Genomic DNA, 19,299 nt, shown 5'->3' with positions numbered 1-19,299 from the left:
TTATTGATCTTTTACTAATTAATAATCAACTACTTCTAGTGCCGCTCTTCATTATTCTGAATGCCAGATTTAATCCCCAATTTTTCTTGTGTCCCCCAAGTTAAACTGAAAAGGAAATGGCATTTGCAGACAGAGTAAGCAAACTTTGTTCAGCTGGGGCACTCTAAAAGTTCAGGTGACACGAATTTAGACAAGTTGGATTGAGGTTATTGTAACACAGTTTCCTTAAGACAAAATTCCTCCATGCTAAACTATTCAAGTAGTTTTAACATCTCAGTCACCTTTTTGTTTTCCTTGCAGGTAATCTCTTGGCACAGATGAAGGAAGAAAAGGAGGCGGGAGGGAGGGAAGAATTATAAAAGGAGCAACTAAAAGTCGTTTGGATTTTACTTCTGAAGAACTAGCAGGTCAAATAAATATTTGAGTCCACCTAAATTTGGTAAAGAGAAAATATAAAACTGTCCAGTACCAAAGAGATGAAATGACGAGAATGAATGTTTTTAGAGTGATAAACTTAGAAATTCTTCTACTGAAATTGCCAAGAATTAGCCGTACAGATCATAAGTTTTTAACTGTAAGCTGAATTGAAAAGAAAAAAACATGCATAAAGTTTATTATTTCCCCCCTACGTCTTAAAAAAAAGTCATGACGTTCAAGTTGTGGAATGTAAATCTTTTATTAAACAGTTGTCTTTCCACAGTAGTAAAGCTTTGGCATGTACAGTATAAAAAATAATCACCAACCATAATTAAACCAAATTCCTCTTATCAACTGCATACTAAGTGTCTTCGATGCATTTTTTTCCATATAAAAATACTGGGAAATATTGATAAATAATAGATAAGAGAGATATTTCTAGGCAATTAATAGAATCATTTGGAAAAAGTGAGTACTATGGATATTTTAAATACCACAGTAACAAGGACATGCCGTTCCTACAATATTGCGGGCCAGACAGTTAAATGGAAGCAGAAGTGTTCGGGTAACTTTCCTACTTAAAATTTTGGTAATATCATTTCAGTACATTTTGCATCTGGGTTGGTACATATGCTTCCCTACTGATCCCAAACCAAATCACAAGAATCATTTCATTTAAAATACTGAGCGGTATTGAATACTTTGGAGCATAGCAGGCAATGCACTGCTTCCTTTTATGAGAAAAGTCTCAAAACACTCCCAGGGTGATATTTGGAGAAGCTATGAGTTGAGCTGAAGCTGGAGAAGTTACTCTCCAGAGCAAAGGGCTTCAGAAAGAAACAAACACTCTAAGACGGGTCTGCTAATGTCACTTTAGTTTGGATGGGCCTTGGCAGAGATCCATGCTTGTTCTGGGTTGGAAATCTTACTCCCGGGAATCTTCTTTGTCAGCCTGCACATCTAAAGGCATGAAGCACTCAATTGGGCAGTTGACATTCTGTTAAAATGGAAGAAGAAAAATTAGCAGCAAATACTGCAAAGTGTACAGAAAAAAACCAGGGGCGGGTGTGGGGGCTTCTATGACGATTACTTCTAAATAGGAGAATAGCTTTAAGAACCTAGTAGCAATATGTGGGGTATTCGAAAGTGTTCACGAGTTTAATGTATTAGAATCTAAATTATATTACAGGATACAGTATTCTTAAGTCATATAAAAGATTTTTTTAATTGGTTCATTTAAAAGAAAAGTACCCACGGAAAGAGCCCCTGCTATGTAACTAATGGCACTTAGGGGAGAAATGCTTATGGTGCAAATGCACTTACAGCGTTTGAGCTCTGATGGTATCTCTGAGAATACTGGTTGTAGGAGTGGCCAGTGGAGCCTTCGTGACCAGGTTCAGCCCCTGGTCTGCGGCAGTTGTCACAGCGCCAGCCCTGAGAGCAGAGGCATGAAGTCAGATGGGGTTTATGGTAATGAGAACATCACAATTTAGTGCTTATGTGAAAGAATTTCAGCTCTTCATTGGCAAATAAAAGTAGTTACAAAGGATATTTTGATAACGATGTCATGTCTTTACAACATGTAGAACAGCTTTCGGCTGATCATTCCTTTCTTATAGCTGCCTCAGTCTATTTCTGCTTTTCCTTTCTCCTGAAATGTCCTCTCTTCCTATTCAAACCACACCCATCTGCTAAGGTTCATTCCATCCTCAGCTTCCTTCATAAGCTTTACATACTAGATGAGAGGTTTTCGTAGAATCTTAAAGCTTTTAAAAGGGACTTGAGATCACGTGGACAAACACCCTCATTTTACAGGTAAGGAAAATGAGACCCAGAGTGGTGACTCACTCAGAGCAGAAAAGTCGCACAGTGAACTGCTGGTGAAGTGGCCGCCACCCAGCTGGGTAACTCCTGGCCATGCTCTTTCTACTAACACCACACTGCCACTCCCTAAACCTCCATAGCCAGTAACGTGGCAGCCTTTCATCTGGCTAGAGATGGCGTGAGAGAGAAAATGGGACCAAGATGAGCCAGTGAGGCTGCCGAGATTTTTGCTAGAAACGTGAGGAAATGTTCTCTTTTCACTGTTGCTCCTAAGCTGGCGGGAGATAAACCTGGAGCTGATGGAGGTCACCTTTGTCACCATCAGCAGGGAGCCTTCTGGAGAATGAAGCCAGTAAAAAGGAACAGAGCATGTGACCAGGTGAGAGACTCTGGATGCCACTGATGGGGAGGCACGGAAGCTGGCAGATCCTGGGACTTTTCAGTTATGTGAACGCTCTTTTGCCTAAAATGAGCTGGGCTTTTCTCATATAACCAAAAGAACCCTAAATAATACAATCACTCACTTTCTTATAGTCAATTAAATATTTCAGACATATTTCTCCATTTAAAAGCATTTTCCCCATAATGCTTAATACAATTATGGGTAAATGCCTACTTAGAGAATCAATGAATCTTGCTTTCATATAAAAATGTAACAGTTCTCACTCCTGCCTTAAGTGTTTCATTTAGCACTTTGCTTTAGAACAGAATAGGTATCACATATGAAAGGTTTCATGTGCGTAAATAATGAGATACTGAAGTGAGAACAAAACCTACTTCCTGACAAATTCACCTTCCATCACCTTCTTCTTTATCAAGCACATTACCAGAGATGAGTGAGTTCTATGATCACAGTCTTTATAGGTGTTAATGAGAGATACAGAGGGAAAGAGAGAAAACTCCACAGTTTCTCTGTCAGAATGGGTGGCATCTCCCTCCCCATCTAATCACCAGGGGTGGATGGAGATTAATTTCCACAGGCTGCCTTGGGTCCTCAGGTGGGGGCAGAGGCATGCCCCTGAAAACCCTTCCCAGCCACCAGATTAATTTTTCCGAAGATAATTTTCCATCACGCTCCTTTTCTTCTTGGGCCCTACAACTGGCTAATGCCAAAGGCATCAACAAGTGGGTCTTACCTTGGACTAGGGAGCATGCTCCTCTTGTATCAGAATTTGAGGGCTGTGGGGGAAGGTCTGCTTTCATGGAAAACAAAGGACTATTATGTCCTTTTGCTTTTGAGTCATTTTATTTTGAAATTTCAAATATTAGAGGAAGGTACTGCATTTTTTATTATATTGAAGTAGGACACAGATTAAATGGCTAAGAACTACTGGCTTAAATAATGGACTCTTAGGCCCTGAATAAGCGGCCCCCTACTTCTTCCCATTTAATTTCTCACCACAAGATATCAGGCAGAGGAGGGTTGGCTCAGTGGAGCCCACACGTGCCAGCTCCTTCCCATCTCATGGGCTATGATTACTCTGGTTTCTCTGCTTCCTCCCCTCCCACAACCAAATTTTACCCATCCTAAAGCCCAACCAGTTTATGCTTCTCTTTTCCATGAAATGTTTCTTGCTGATTCTAGCCTACAATTCCTACCTGGGAATAGTATTACTTGTCAGACCCACTCAGAACCTTATTTAATTAGCTTGACTTTCAGTGTATGCTATTTTAATGTCTCAACTACTATATCGTTAAGAGCCAGGACCATTCTTCATTCCCTCTGTTCATCCCATATTCCTTAGCACAGTGCTAGCCTTACAGCAGGAATCTATTTTGGGATTGAGAGAGGGTATGAAGAAGTAGCAGCTTCTTATAGCTGAGGTGTTGTTCAAACTATTTAACAACAATGCCACAGAGGCACCTGTTCAGCAGATTGGAGCTGGAGGCCCAGTGCTACCCAGCATTTAACACTTTAGTTGCTGAAGAAGAGAGACGGCCTGAGAATCGTGGGTGTGGGAGGGGCTGAGGCTGCCAAAAAGGGGCAGAACCGGAAAGGATATTCAGGAGCCTTATGTTGGCAGCTATGTGCTGACAGGAAATAAGGTGACTCAACGTCTCATTAGGGACACTGCCAACACCTATATGTAACGCACACACACAAGAACCTTAACCTTAGTCATCAGTTTATCTTATCTAACTTGTGGGGTGCCTGGCACATCTGGTCTTACCCGCTGGCCTCCAAAGCATGTGCAGGAGCAGATAGCACCTAAATATTCCTTCTGCCACTGTTCTCCTACGTGGTATGTCTTCCCATCATCGTAACACGTTGTTTCATCTACACAGAGACACAAGACAGAAGTGCATGTAAGACGGAGAACAATAATGCAGACTTGCCCTCTGTATAAAGGTGGGTTCCATTTCTCTCTTAAATCACCACGTTTATGGAAATCATTCGTAAGAAAAGTACCGCTGTATCGATCACAGGGCGGCATTTCCAAACACTAGATCTAACAAACTGAAAAAGTTTTAATGGGAAGATGGAGACCATATTTTAAAAGTTGACTCTAAAGACCTGTAAAGCTTTCTTATAACATTTCACTGCAGTTTATGGTCAAAATACTCAGGATGGAAAAGTGCTAAAGTGCCCTGTAATAACATTAAATCATGGCTCATTTTTGAAGCTTGTCTTCACTTTTCCAAATCAAAAGATTAACAAACCCATCGTTCACTCCTCAAGGAGACCTAAAATCTCCTCCAATCATTTCTGTGACCGAGAGTTACAGCTCAATAATGATGAGTATGGGAGTGCTTAATAAGGCACGAAAAATGATGTGTGGCAACGTACGAGGATCACACTTGAATTCTCCTTTCCCGTTTCCAAGACACGTGCAACTCATCATCTGGCCGTTTTCTCCCTGACGATCCCACTTCTCTCCAATCTTGTAGTTTACGCCATTGTCATGGCACCATTCTGTGGGGTGGGGAAAATCAGACAGAGGCTTATCGGTGTGTTCTGATTCACAAGACAGTGAACACTTGGGATGTGTCAGGATCTCAATAGCCCGGTATCTGGAAGGAGTGGTAAGGAAAGTTAAAGGTCATGATCCTGATGACAAACCATTTCTTTTGGTCGGATTTAAAAATATTATCCTTACCATTTAACATTTTCTAGGCTACTTTAAGATCCAGTTTATTCCACCATAATGATGTCACAAGAATAGTCAATGACCTTTGTCCGAATTCTCACTATTAAGGTTTAAAATTGTGGAAAACTGAACTAGGATTTGAGTATTGTTTGATGAATAGACCATAGATGAAAAATCACTTTGGATTTGCAGAGATCCTGGATACAAAGTAGTTCAATTAACCGAAAAACAAAGATCAGCGGGGTTTCTACATGTCACAACCTGCTTATAAATGGGAAGAGTAAAAGAATAAACTTGTGTGTCAGAACAAAACAAAAACAAACAAAATGATAAATCAATGGTTATTATCTCTAAAAATAAGACTGATTTTGAGGAATATCTAATACAATTATATATCTTTACAACTGCCCATAAAAGATGACTTTATAATCTCCAAGGTTTATTATACTGAAAACGGAACACACTTCAGAAGCTGTAAAACAATATGCCACATTTTTCTATTTTATCGACGTCACCCATTCCTTAAACTTTAAGTGAATCGACAATTATGACATCTAAGCAAAAATATGTAATCTGAGCCAAAGAATCGCTCCCACAATTGCACCTAAGTATTTATATAATAAATATACAAACTTAAAAGTAGTTCAGTTTCACAAATTAAAAACCACTTAATTGATGCCAAATGTTAAAAATTCCAACTCCTAAACAGTATATGACATTTCTGCTATTTTTCCTTTTTCAGACGGTCAAGCACAGTAGTCTGCATTGAAAAATTAGTTGTTTTTATATTTCAGTCTGAATTAAACTACTTAATGTATACAAGTTAGGTAAAATACTTTGAAAGTATTTTAAAAATCCATTATGTTTTATTTCTCCAAATATGATTTCTGGATATGTCTATAAGAGGTTTGTTTATAAGGCGTAATAGTTAACACCTAAAAAAATGAACCAATCGTCAATAATACGGTCCCCTAAAAAAACAAAGCACAAATGAAAGGTTTATAAACTGTAATACTAAATCTCAAAGCATAAGTAAATCCTCAGATCATTTTTGCTAAACAATACTTGAAAATCAAATATATTTCAATTGAAGTTGATTCTTAATTACCTAGAAATATATTATTTGTACTCCCTGCATTACTTGGAAAGATTGAAGCTACCTGATGTGTATATATGTGTGTGTGATATGAGTGTGTGTATGTGTATAGACTATCATATGTGTACGTTTGGTCTATATTGAGAGAGATAGAGTTTGTGAGTACAAATGTTCATGCCCAAACTCACTCAACACCGAAAATTAAAAGAGATTTGGAATTTCTTTGTGTCTCTCATTAGATCTGGCTCCAAAGAGTTTGACTTTGTTAATTTATTGTAACAGAAAAAAATTTTAAATCATGTTACCATCACAAATGTAATTATTAGTTATATTGACATACTGCCCTTGAAATGAAGCAATATTCCACAAGTAAAATTTCCCATCATTTTTCTATGATGCAAAATGTTACTTTGAGTCAAGCAGCCCCTCCTCTGTTTGCCTCATGTTTGGAAGAGCACGTGTCAGCCAAACATGATTCCTTGCCACTTGGTGCAAATGCACAGAACGAGAAAAGATGGATGAACAAGTGGGTGGACAAAGCAAGCTACTCACTAGATGAATCACATCTGAAATGACCACTGCCAAAGCCTAAGCACTGGCAGGAGAGTTTAAAGCCAGTTTCAGACAGTCGCTCCCACTCCTCTCCAATGGCATAATGAGAAACCGTGTAGGGGTCAAAGCACGAGTCATCCGTAGGTTGATTTGGGCCTTGGTCAACTACATGAAGAAAAGGAGGAAAAAAAAAAAAAAAAGACATCTTATTGATGGTTTTAGACCATAAAAAGCAAACTGAATTATTCTATATAATGACTTAATTTAAAACAAAATTCCCAGTAGCATTAAGAAGCATCCGTCTGTCCTATCAACGCAACAGCTGTTCTAATAAACAACACTTAGATGTTGCCAACGGACACTTGCCACAAGCATATTAAAAGGGATCCATCTTTCGTTTTTGCCATCAGTTCTAAAAAATCATTTCTGATAAATCTTGTCTATAGAATGTGGATCCTCACCCAATTTAATCCAGTTAAAAACTTCAGTGAGATGCGAAGACTGGAAAAATCTCTCCATGAGTATCTGAGTGACCTTAAACCTATTATAGTCATCCGTAATATGAAGATAAAAATAAAAATATCTCTACCTGCTCAGGATCTTGTGACGATTACACGAGATCATTAATTCAAAGAACTGGTCCATCGCCAACACTTAGAAAGTGCTCACCAAATAAAGAATAATTACTAGAGAGCATCTTTTGCTTTTAATGCAAAAGTCTTAGCATTTTTATATTCTATTATAATGTGATCTTCACTTTCATTATTGCATGTTTTGCATGATAGTGCAAAAATCCTAGATTTTATACACTATTATCAATTGTAGGACTGCTTCACTTTATCAATAAAATCAATTGTTCCAAATAAGAAGAAGGAATTGGATATAAACGACTTAGCAATAAGTAATGAAGTCTCTTTATGTTGTCTAAGATCTTGGTCTTCATGTTTTGGGAAAGTTTATTTTAAAATAATTCATACAAACAAAGCATGCTTCAAATTATTCTCTAAAAATTAAATAAACTAACTTTTATGACTTTGAATCCCATTGCGTATATTTCTTTTTCACAGTGAAAAAATCAAAAGCTCAAAAGCCATAGATATTTAAAGTGTCTAATATTTTAAAAGGCATCACCCTGGAAGACAATAGCATTTTGGAGAAATTAAGAAGTCTGAAATGTCTCAAAGCCAGGAGAACCTGGCTAAAATACAGAATATTGCTGCTGGGAATAAGGAATCAGAAAGAAAAATGGAAGGAACTTAAACTTCTACTAGGGGTTTCAATAACCTTCCCCCAAATAGCCAGGAGTTATAATAACACCTGACTAAAGGTATAGAGACAGAAACCTTTTTTAAAAAAAAATGATGTGGAAATTCCTTTCATATGGCATTCCACTAGTAAAGCCACACGGAGGAAAAAGTATGTGTTACCGCAGATATGCACTGCAACAAGCGCAAAATGATCCTCCCCCTCGCCCCAGATATTCAACTGATTATACATATAAAAAAGCGTAGTCACCTATCAAATACAGAAGGAGGCTGAGATTAAGCAAACTGGCCCTAGGAATAAAGCCTGTCACTTGGCAGAGAAAGAATTTAGCATTTCCCGATGATAGAGAACCCTCTGGTTGGGAGATTCGAGATTCACGATTTTGATTATTCCCTATCTCGTGTTCCTTGGTGAATCTTCAGCTGCTGCAGATTGAAAAGTCAAGTGGATTTAAAGGACCTTTCAGGCGCTACCAAGAGTCGATGGCCATTCAACCTCGATAGAGGCTGTGGATCTATATAATCAGAAAAAAAATTGGAATAACATTGGAATAAGGGAGCTCTTTGGATAGAAATGGGCTGTGTTGGTAGCATTTTATATCAGGAACCAACACCAGCTGTCCCTTATGTCGGCTGATGAGAAATTTCCTTTACGGTCATCAGTTATAGTACCTAAAAATCATTCAAGAGGACAGCAACATGGTAAGATAGAGAGGGTCTGGGAACAAAGATCAGGAGACTTATGCCCTGTACTAACTCAGATATCACTAGCAGGGACTCAGAGTGTTGGACTAAATATTTGAAGCCCATTCCAGGTCTACCGCCATGTCGCTGTTTGAGACTTCATCAAATATGTACGCGTTTTATAAAGATACTAGAATATGATTAGGGGAAAATAATTGAATTTAAAGTTGCTCCTTTACTTCATGATGATGTGTAACATTATTTCCCAAAGTTAAAAGGCAACAGCAACAGAGGAACAGTCAGTCGGATAAGCATCCCAGAGCGGGAGCTTGGGCCTAAATAACAGGCGTTCACATACCCGAGTTGCCCACAGTGACAACTTCCTCCCGAACCTTGTGCCTCTTCTGGTCTTTCAGCGCCTCCACTATGATATTGTAGGTGGCCCCTCTCGTTAGGCCCGTCAGGGTAGCACTAGCGGAAGTTCCAGGAACTCGGAACTATAATTATTGGCACATCCAAAGTAGGGGAGAAAGCATTAGAGCGAGGAATCCACATGACTTTCCCTATTCTCTCATTAATAACCCTCACTGTGTAAACGAAATAAAGGGAGACAAATAAAGAGGGCGGGGGTAAAGGTTCCAACCAGCCGAAGAAAGAAATGGAACTTGGGTGAGGGGGTTTTCACATCTATGTGCCAGATCTACCCTATGTGCTCCGTAGTCAGCAGGAGCCCTCAATATTTCTGGATATAGCTTCGCCCACATCCTGCTGCAGTCAGAGGTCTGTGCAAGGCCTCTGGAAACCCTGGCCATGCCCGCTTTACATAAAACGTGGGCACTGCTATGTAGGGGAATTTATTTATCCTATGCAAGGTGGCACTTGACCCCAACGCTGGGGTCCTTAAAACACTTTGTCAAATCCTCAAACTTGAGTTTCTAAGCCCATAAGTCTTCCACAGTCATAGTGAGTTTTTTAAATTCTGTCACTTTCTAAAAATAAGAATACAATAAAACCGATAACAGTACAAGACAAGTTAAAGAACAGAAGTTTTGGTTAGAGAATGAATCACTTGTAACAGCTGATTCGCACAGCTTCACCTAAGTTATTTCTCTTTAGACATATTGTAGATAATGGGATTCTTCAAGGACAAACCATAAATGTAAATTCAGGCAGAATATTTCTCTCTTTTTTCTAGGATTTTTTTTTTTTTTTGTCTACATTACTAAGGAGCCTCAAATGTGTGAGAATGATAGAAATGATTTCGTTCTCTTCACTAAATAAAAGCTCTGGTACATTCCCCCAAAGTATAACCACATCGAGATTTTTAAAAAAGGTGGCTTAAATATGCCACCTTTCTAAGAGGTCCTAGAAATGTAGCCACTTTACCTCAGAGCTTTGGTCACTTTAGTTATCTAGCTTATTTCTTTCTAAGCTTCCTAGTCAGAAGTAAAGAAAAAATTAATTACCTGTAACGGTTCTTCATCAATGCCAATTGGATGGCATGAAATTATGTACTCAGAGCTTTCCTGGAATGGGGTCCAAGAGATGGTGGTCTGAGAGACAGCTTCTTGTCCTGTAGAAGCATTTGGATTGAGTCCCAGAACGTGAGGGTAGAGATGGTGGTCTACGTCTCCCCTGGGGACATGACCAATTTGGATATCCTCATTTACATTTGGCGAATATTGTCCTGGCCTATGCCTTACAGGGGTGGCCGCTGTGGGCGGTGTGGTCCGCCTGAAACCATGTTCCTCAAAGATCATTTGTTGCCCAACACTGGGCTGCTGACCAGAAGTGCCAGGAAGCTGAATACCGTTTCCAGTGTCATACTCAGGGTTGGTGATGAAAGGGGTCTTTTGAGCTGTGGAAGGAACATCCAAGATCTCTGGTCCTTGAAGGTTGGGGTGTGGAAGGGTTACCAGTTGGGGAAGCTCATCTAGCCAAAAGAGGTTAGAGCCAAAAAAGCAAAGCGTGTTAAGCTCCCACAAGTAGCAGCAGTAGTCATATCAATTCAGGCAACAACGACTGTTCATCGGTCTAATCAAAGACCCCGGAAAACAAGCAGTTCTTACACACAAAACACTTTTTCCAGAAAGGAATCTTTATGATTTTTTTCTTAAAGATTTCTTTAGAGTTTAGAATGAAAAAAGTGTTGGTACGAAGTTAGCATACACACCAAGCTTTGGACTGCTGAGCTCCATAGAAGCTGTCTCTGCTTGAATTAAGCCTAAAGAAACTGAAATATGCAGTTTTTTCTCTTTTTTTTCATTTTAGAATCGTGTTCTAAGGACTAGAATCCACATGAATTATATCAGAGTCTGAAGTATGAGAATTCCAAAAGTTCAGCTCAACTTTTTTTTATGGTTTAAAATGGTAAAAATAGATAAAAATAAATATTTTTATTTTAAATTCTCCTATCGGCATATATATAGCATTTTCTTCAAATTCAACTGAAACTGGATAAAAAAAAGTTAGAGAGCCTTTAGCTTCAAGTTTCAGAAACCATATAATAAAGACCAACGGGGATTTTTCCCCAACTTTTAAAAATTTTTAAATTCAACAAATGGTATTAAAAAATAGCAATTTCACTTTTTACATTTTAATATTTTGAAAAAATTTTTGAAAATTCTAAAGGCGAATAATATTTTGAAAAAAATTTGAAAATTTTAAAGGCGAATAATATTTTGAAAAAAACTTTGAAAATTTTAAAGGCGACTAAGAAAAAAATAAAACTAAACTCAAGAGGAATATAAAACTGGACTAACAGATTGTGTGAGTTTATCAAAGAGCACAACACATATTCTATGCTGTTAAGGAAAAAAGTTCCGTGAGAAATGCATTCACACCTGTGGAACATTTTCACTGCAAAATCAATTATTCTTAATTAGTTTTGTTCTTGACCATGTCACTATTATCCAGAAGGTGCTCTTTCTTTACCTGTCTTTTTCCTCCCGATCAGAGGCTCACTCTTCTGGTTGTTCTTAAGGGCAATCACTTGGATTGTGTACTCAGTTCCTGGTTCCAGACCTGAAGGAAGGACAGATCACCACGTTATGTCTGTGGGCTCAGCTAGTCAAGTGGAAGTTGATCTCACCAGGTGACACTCGTAAGAAGCAAGCATCCTCTCTCCTTCTGGCTATTGGCCTCTTGAAAGATAAAATAGACTTCACTTTTTTCCCATAAACACCCAAATACTCTGCATACCATGGTCACTTAGCAAATTAGTGATCTGACCAAAAATCTGACACCCGAATAAACACTTATATGCTAGCTTTTCCTGGGTATTCTTTTAACATGTGGTCTTATTTGCCTTTTCGAATTCCAGAAAATCTATCAGCATTGTGCATTGCCAGTGGAATATACATTTGGGAGAGATCACTGCAGATTGTATACTTGAATCTGCTTAGCCCTAATAACCAGATAGCCCTTAGTGACAAGATCAGTGAAAAGTTAGACTACAGGTTAAGTGAGCTCTGCAGGAGAGAGGGACCAATCTTTGTGAGGTCCTTGTAAGAAGTATCTAATTCAACTCCTTCCATATCTGATTCTATTTTCCTGTCCCCAAAGTTCTAAAAAAAAAAAAAAAAATAGCAGTGTCTCCTTCTGGTACCTGTGTGTTCTACAGGATTTTTAAGTCTTGATGATACCCTATACACAGTTTGAAAATTTAATCTCTTGGACAAAAATAATACCAGAGGCCTGTGATCTTTCCCACTGAAATAGGCAACTCTTAATCCCCATTCCCGGCATTCTCTCTAATATGCATAATTGGGCATCACTTTGCCTCAAGACCTATTCTGTGAAAGTAGATAATGAGGGGCAATAGCAGGTGGTACTCTGGGCAAGTCCTGCAAGATCATCAGATCTTCAGGGTGTTGAGTGAGAAGAGAGGACCACCATTAGCTAGTTTGCTTTGAACAATGTATTTTTCTAGGACCAGATGGACAGGTATCTGGCAAACATACAGCAAATAAAAAGACTGTAGTATGTCCTTATGACAGCATTGAAATTATTGCATTTTTATTAATTCATGCTTTTTGAGGTGGATTGAGCTTTACAGCTCCTACACAGAGAATGTTTTTTTGAAGTTATCAGAAATGGGCTTCTTGTTCTATGCTAAAGCATCAAAGACACAGTTGGAATCTGCTAAGCACTTTGTGTGTCCTAGAGAGTAAGGAGAAAAATGGCAACATGGAAGCAGCAATACCAGTAATAGTAGCCTCTGTGACACCAGGGCGAGGCCGAGGGACCACTTCTCTGGGAGGGGATCCAGGCTTCTCATACTTGATGATGTAACCAGTAATCCTAGCACGTGGTGGCTGCCACGATACCAGCAAGGAGTTAGGTGTGGTGGCCAGGAAACGCAGGTTGGATGGTGCATCAATGGCTAAAAGAAAACAAAATTAAGTCTCTAAGAAAATGAACAACCAAGAAAATTACTTTCACACTCTTTTCTCAGTCCTTAAAAATGAACTTGAGAGAATCTGAGTGTTCTATGAACTATAAAAATACGCTGTGATCTATAATACAAAACTATCAGCTTCCTATTTGTTTCTTAAGTTCACATGACTGATTACATAAGTAGTTGGAGTTTCTTCAGTAGAAAGTGTAGTTACCAGTGGAGGCATCGATGACAACAGGGGAGCTCCGGGCATTGTCATTCAAGGTGTACAAGTGGATCTTGTAGTCAGTGCCGGGTTGTAAACCTGGGATTGGTGAAGAGATTATTTTTATCTGATTTTGATTTACTAAGAAATGCTTCAAACTCATCTGCAATTTTCATGGTTACTCTACCATCCCTTATTTATACAAGCCAGAGAAAAGTGGTTCACATTTGAACAATAAATTAGAGCACGGTATGGGTGTTAACGGTTAATGAGAAACATTATCTCAAAAGAAAATCACTGGTGCATACAAAGACTAAAATAAATTTGAAAATACAAAATGCTATGTTAGAAGTGGCCCTCCTGGAGAATGAGGGACGAGCACCTACTGGAAGTGTTTTCTCTTTATCATAATCTGATAGTCATTGGTTGATAACTGGAATCAGAATTTTAAATCTCAAAAAGACCTAGTTGACTCAGATAGTGAACATTCTCTGATCACAATTTTGATCTTTATGAAGTGATGTTGTTTGCTTTTTAAAATTTAATTATGCTTCATAATCTATCTTAATGTTAAGGACACTATACCACCATTTCAGTGCCTTTTAATTTTAAGCATCATGTTATAATTTTTTTATATAAGAAAGGGTACATTGATTAAAAATCAAAATGATGAATGGAACTCATGCCATTTCTCTGTCAAATAAAATCAGGCATTCACAGGACAAAACTATTCCTGATCATGGTTTGAAAATAAGTTTTTAAGAAATACAGCTGGGCTATCATAAAACACTGAAAATAAAGAGAATCAGTTGAAGTGGTAGAATAACTAATAAGCTAATTTATGTTGCAAACAGCAATGTACAAATGTGGTCAGAACAGTGAGTTCCCTGACCTGTGATGGTGTAGCTTCTGACATCTGGACTGATGGTTCTCTGAACTGGACTCTGGCCATTTGCTGGCAAGGCATCAACTTGGAAGCCGGTGATCGTCTCAGTCTTGGTTCTCCAACTAATGGTGATGGTGGTCTCAGTAGCATCTGTCACCCGGGCTCTTCTTGGAGGGCTGACATCTGCACAGGATCATAGCTAGAGATTAGTGCCTGGCCAGCTCAAGCAGATAAGGTTTTGACATTTAAAAATGTTTCTTTATTATGTACCAAATATGTTTACTTCTATACTTGAAAAATAATGTGTAAATTTTCTCCAGCGGCATCCAGAAAGAAAGGCTGATAGTAATTAGAAATTTGAAAGTATTCACCTCGTATACCTTTTTTCCTGAAGAACTGAAAAGCTTTACAGATACTACCAGTGGTTCCCAAGGCTGGTTTTATAGTCTCTGTAAATATTTAATTAAGTGCTAAAATTATTAATTTATTAATATGTAAAATATGTGTAATAAGAATTGCAATATTATGGCCAGCCAGCAATTATACATACATGTATTGTTAGTATTTTGTCATTTTTACAGGGCTTCATATTTTTTTCTCTCAACAGGTGCTATGCCATCCCTGTTTGATAGATGATGAAACTTTTGACATTTTCTGAAAGATTTCTGAAAGAGCAAATCATGAGAACGTATATGGCAGAAAACTACAATCTGGGCCCACTTTTGTCCAATAGTTATTGCACTGTTAAGATACAGTAGAAAGCAGCATGTCCTCCCCAAACTTAACTCTATGAAAATAAATCCTAACAAGTAAAGCATAAAACAGGTGTTAGTCTTCATTCATAACACCAGTGTTTAAACATTATGAAGTGATTTCATTTCTGTGCCAATTGATCACTTTCTGGAGGAGCACAAAAGGTGCCAGTATTAAGTCAAAAAGATGGGCTAGCAAATCACCTTCCAAATTGAGAGCCATTCCGTTGTTAACTTAATCATCTAGAAAATAATTTACCTTTCATTAATTTCTGTACCATTTATACAGAATGTTTGTACACACTAAAAAGTTTGATTACTCACTTTCCAGAGTAGTGACAACTCCCTGAGCTGGTCTGCTTGTCAGAGTGTCCTTAAGAGCATAGACGCTCACTTCGTATTTAGTGGCCACCTAGAAAGAAGGACACAGTAAGCTTTAGCAATGTGATCTTCTGAAGCCCAAGGATTTTCACTACAGCATTAGAAAAACACCATAGTTGTCTATGGCCATGCTACCCTGAACAAGCCCAATCCTGTCTGATCTCAGAAGCTAAGCAGGGTTGAGCCAGGTTAGTACTTGGATGGGAGACCACCTAGGAAGACCAGGTGCTGTAGGTATAAAAAATAAAAATAATAAGAGATTGTAAATTGACAAGGTCCTTGCAACCTGTGAGGTCAACCAAGGGTGGCCTCATCTAAAAAATTAAAAAGAAAACAAACATAGTTATAAAAAAATTTAAGTAAATAAACTAACAAAACCCATAGCTCTATAAATTCCTATATTAATTTCATTCCTACATTGAAAATGTTCAACAACGTATTTAAATTACATGAATTTATTAACGTGCTTAAGGGTTAAGCCCAACTAAGACACAACTTACATACTTAAACTAAGTTGATATAAAATGAGAAAAATGGGTATTTGCCTATTTTTCTCCTTTATGAACTGACAGGTGTAAACCGTGAAATTTTTTCATTTTAGAGAGACAAAGAGAATCCTCTATTCTATCTCTAAACCTTCTTACTGTCGTTTCTCCCGGAATTAAGCTTATGTTAAAATGTACATAAATTTCTTAGGTTCCTAGCTAGTTTTCTCTATGTATGGCTAGGAAACACTAAAAATGTTTTAATGAAGGTAAGGTCAGGCTGGGTTGGTACAAACTGGACAATATCTTTGCCAGGATAACACTGCTCAGAAAATGCATAACCAAAGTAGATTTATGCATGTTTTCAGTCTGTAGATATATAAATACCCCCGATATACAACCTTTTAAAATAAACAATACATTTAAAGAACTGTGCAACATCCAAGGCTATTTATAAAATTGTCCCCAATAGTCATCTGAAAAAGCTTACGTCAGCATAAAGGAATTCTACTTGATACAAAATTACAATAAAATTATTTGATGGCAAGGACAAACAACAGATTTATTATATTTCTACAACCTTAAACTGTAAGAGATGACCTAGTTCTTTATACCAATGTAAAAGGGTAATTCTCACCATGAGTCCCGATACAACTACAGATGAGCTATCAGGAGCAAGATTGATTTCTTTCATCGGTCCTGTCTTCTCCTTAGGGGTCACCCGCACTCGATACCCAGTGAGCTGAACACTGGGTGCTGTCCACTGGGCGGTCAGGCTCGTTGGTGTAACCTGAGTGAACTTCAGGTTGGTTGGTGCAGGAATGGCTGTTGGGATGGTCATTGGTTAGAGGTTATCTTATAGGAAATGGGTAAAATGGAAAATAAAGTGAAATCCGAGAAGAATCGATTGTGCTTCTTTGGTTAGGTGGGTTCCCTGGTCGAGCAAAGACTCAGTACGAGAGAGTACGAGAAGGGATGCAAAGTGAAGAAAATATCCCCTGAAAAAATGTTTTATATCCACCCATGTTCAGAATCGCTGGAAACATGGGTAAATGCCAGAATTCTAAGAGACTTTAGGTTTTAGAAGATATTTATTGCTTTCCCTTAAAAAATAAAATAAGTCAAATTAACTTATTGTCCATTAGGATTGATTTTCCATTTGTATGGAAAGATGAGCAATAGCCCTTTTCCTATATAAATTATCTTTGCATGGAAAACCTTTTCAGAGTATTCCATCCTCCTAATGTTAAAATATTCTTTTTATTTGGACCCCATGGCTGATATCACTGCTAAATTTGAAGTAGTCTCTGTGGTGCAGCATAAGAAAATTGGCTCACAACAGAAGCAGAAAAGAAAAGCAAAGAGCAATAACACAGATTGTCACCTACAGGGTTTATGCTGTCACAACTTTAGCATCCCACTCTGCTTCAGAAACAAAGCACAAGAAGGTAAAGTATTGTGGACAGCATTTGCTCTACCAACTGTTCCCTATGAGTCTGATTCTCAATCCTTTAAGCAAATTATATGCCCAGCACACGCTAACTAACCAGAAAAGGAATGTCTTACCCACGTGTTCTCAGAATCATGATGCTATGAAATGGCGCAGTTTGGGTTCCTTTTTTAGAGTAAGCTCTAAGATGCCAAACTTCTTTCCTTTATACACAGTGAGCATAACCACAGGGAGTCATAGCTTAGGAAACAATCCACAGTTTTAGTATTATCTTCTATTGTCCTGCTTTATGGCCTTGCTTATAAGCCAAGCTACTCCAAAATTTCCTTTTATTAGACTTTAAATAAACATCACCAAAATGTCACTGTTTAGTACTATTCCTCTTAAAGAGGGTCTTTGCTAATACAGAGGCTGCTTTTTTCACCCCCTAACACGGGAATCAATAGCCCGATAAAGTATAATTCATTCAGCAGAGCATAAAGCCGCTGCTCCCATGAGCACCCAGTGGTACAATTAACGATATACCTGTGGACTGGGTTCCAATCAGGGGCTGGCTCTCCATATCATCGTGCAAGGCAACCACACTGACTGTGTACTCAGAACCAGGCCTGAGGCCTTTCAGCTCTGCAGTGTCTTCTTCACCATCAGGTGCAGGGAATAGCTCATGGATTCCATCCTCAGGGCTCGAGTAGGTCACCCTGTACCTGGAAACTTGCCCCTGTGGGCTTTCCCAAGCAATTTTGATGGAATCGACATCCACATCAGTGAATGCCAGTCCTTTAGGGCGATCAATGTCTGTTAGGCAAATTAATGGTAAGAGGTTATGTGAAAAGCAAGTTGTGAAATAAGCATTTTTATAACATGCAAAGCAGTTTTGCAGATATCATTTTCTTTGATGAATTAAATTCCAATTAACCCACTATTACATGGAAAATGTCTTGATACTTGCTTAAATATTTTTGGTTTAGAAAATATTTAATGTTGCATCACTTATTAAAACATAGGTGTCCAAGAGGTGCATAGATGCCCTGCAAAATGTCCTCACGATGAGGATTTATTTATGTCAATTTTAAGATATTCCACCAAAATTTGTTTTGCAATGTGATGTTAGTCTCATAGACCTGGATTTTCTATACCTTGGAAGTGGCAAAGTTGATTTTCAATGTTAAATTTAAATTATTAAAATCCTTCTGTAACTCCTCTCCACTTCCCTCCCACATACCAGTATTTACATTAAATGCTGGTCCAGCCACAGTCCTCCGAATGCTCCAGATATAACAGCTGCATGAAGCACACTTCAATCAACTTTACCATCCAGTCATAGAAAAACAGGTCCTAGCAATATAATTTGTAGATGTGATATAGGCAAATAAGATTTTGCTGAGGCCATTTGAGCAAAAGAAATTTAAAGCACAGCAACTAACTATGGTAAATCCCAGAACTTCTTTCCCTATATGTTCGCTGCTTGGCACTGAGAAGGGAAAAAATGTTTATAAGGGACTCAGCTCAAGATACAAACGAATCAAATTGACTTTCCCTGTGTCTAATCGCAAAAGACACGCAGAGGGCATTTGGATGCCTAAGAACAAAATCTGACTTTGAAAATGGAAAATGAGCACTGGTTACATACTGGTTACTGCAGTCTGGACCAGAGGCTGACTCTCTCCATTTTGATTCTGAGCGTAGACACTAATCACATACTCCACTGTGGGCTGCAAGCCTTCGATAGTCATTTCTGTTTGATCTGCAAAGGGAGAGAAAAGCAAATGCAGCATCTATATCATGCACTGTGAGGTCATCCAAGTGACTTTCAG

The 19,299-nt window shown here is 38.3% G+C and overlaps 1 protein-coding gene and 1 pseudogene across 1 annotated transcript in view; one reads left to right on the top strand and one right to left on the bottom strand.

Moving 5' to 3' along the window:
• Positions 1–656: 656 nt before the first annotated feature.
• FN1 (fibronectin 1) overlaps positions 657–19,299 on the bottom strand; it is a 66,520-nt gene continuing 47,877 nt past the window's right edge. The window contains exons 34-46 of the mRNA XM_011358694.2: positions 16,673–16,860; positions 15,494–15,581; positions 14,424–14,600; positions 13,541–13,630; positions 13,132–13,311; positions 11,862–11,951; positions 10,394–10,860; positions 9,286–9,424; positions 6,979–7,143; positions 5,030–5,155; positions 4,413–4,519; positions 1,741–1,851; positions 657–1,414 (exon numbers count right to left, since the gene is read on the bottom strand). Of these exons, the coding sequence (XP_011356996.1) occupies positions 1,343–1,414; positions 1,741–1,851; positions 4,413–4,519; positions 5,030–5,155; positions 6,979–7,143; positions 9,286–9,424; positions 10,394–10,860; positions 11,862–11,951; positions 13,132–13,311; positions 13,541–13,630; positions 14,424–14,600; positions 15,494–15,581; positions 16,673–16,860 (2,000 nt within the window). The 3' untranslated portion in view covers positions 657–1,342. The remainder of the gene's footprint in view (positions 1,415–1,740; positions 1,852–4,412; positions 4,520–5,029; positions 5,156–6,978; positions 7,144–9,285; positions 9,425–10,393; positions 10,861–11,861; positions 11,952–13,131; positions 13,312–13,540; positions 13,631–14,423; positions 14,601–15,493; positions 15,582–16,672; positions 16,861–19,299) is intronic.
• LOC111738740 lies at positions 15,669–15,787 on the top strand (annotated as a pseudogene).

Source organism: Pteropus vampyrus, unplaced genomic scaffold (genome assembly GCF_000151845.1).
Source record: "Pteropus vampyrus isolate Shadow unplaced genomic scaffold, Pvam_2.0 Scaffold42, whole genome shotgun sequence".
Classification (NCBI taxonomy): domain Eukaryota; kingdom Metazoa; phylum Chordata; class Mammalia; order Chiroptera; family Pteropodidae; genus Pteropus; species Pteropus vampyrus.
This window is presented reverse-complemented; position numbering and strand designations above follow the sequence as displayed.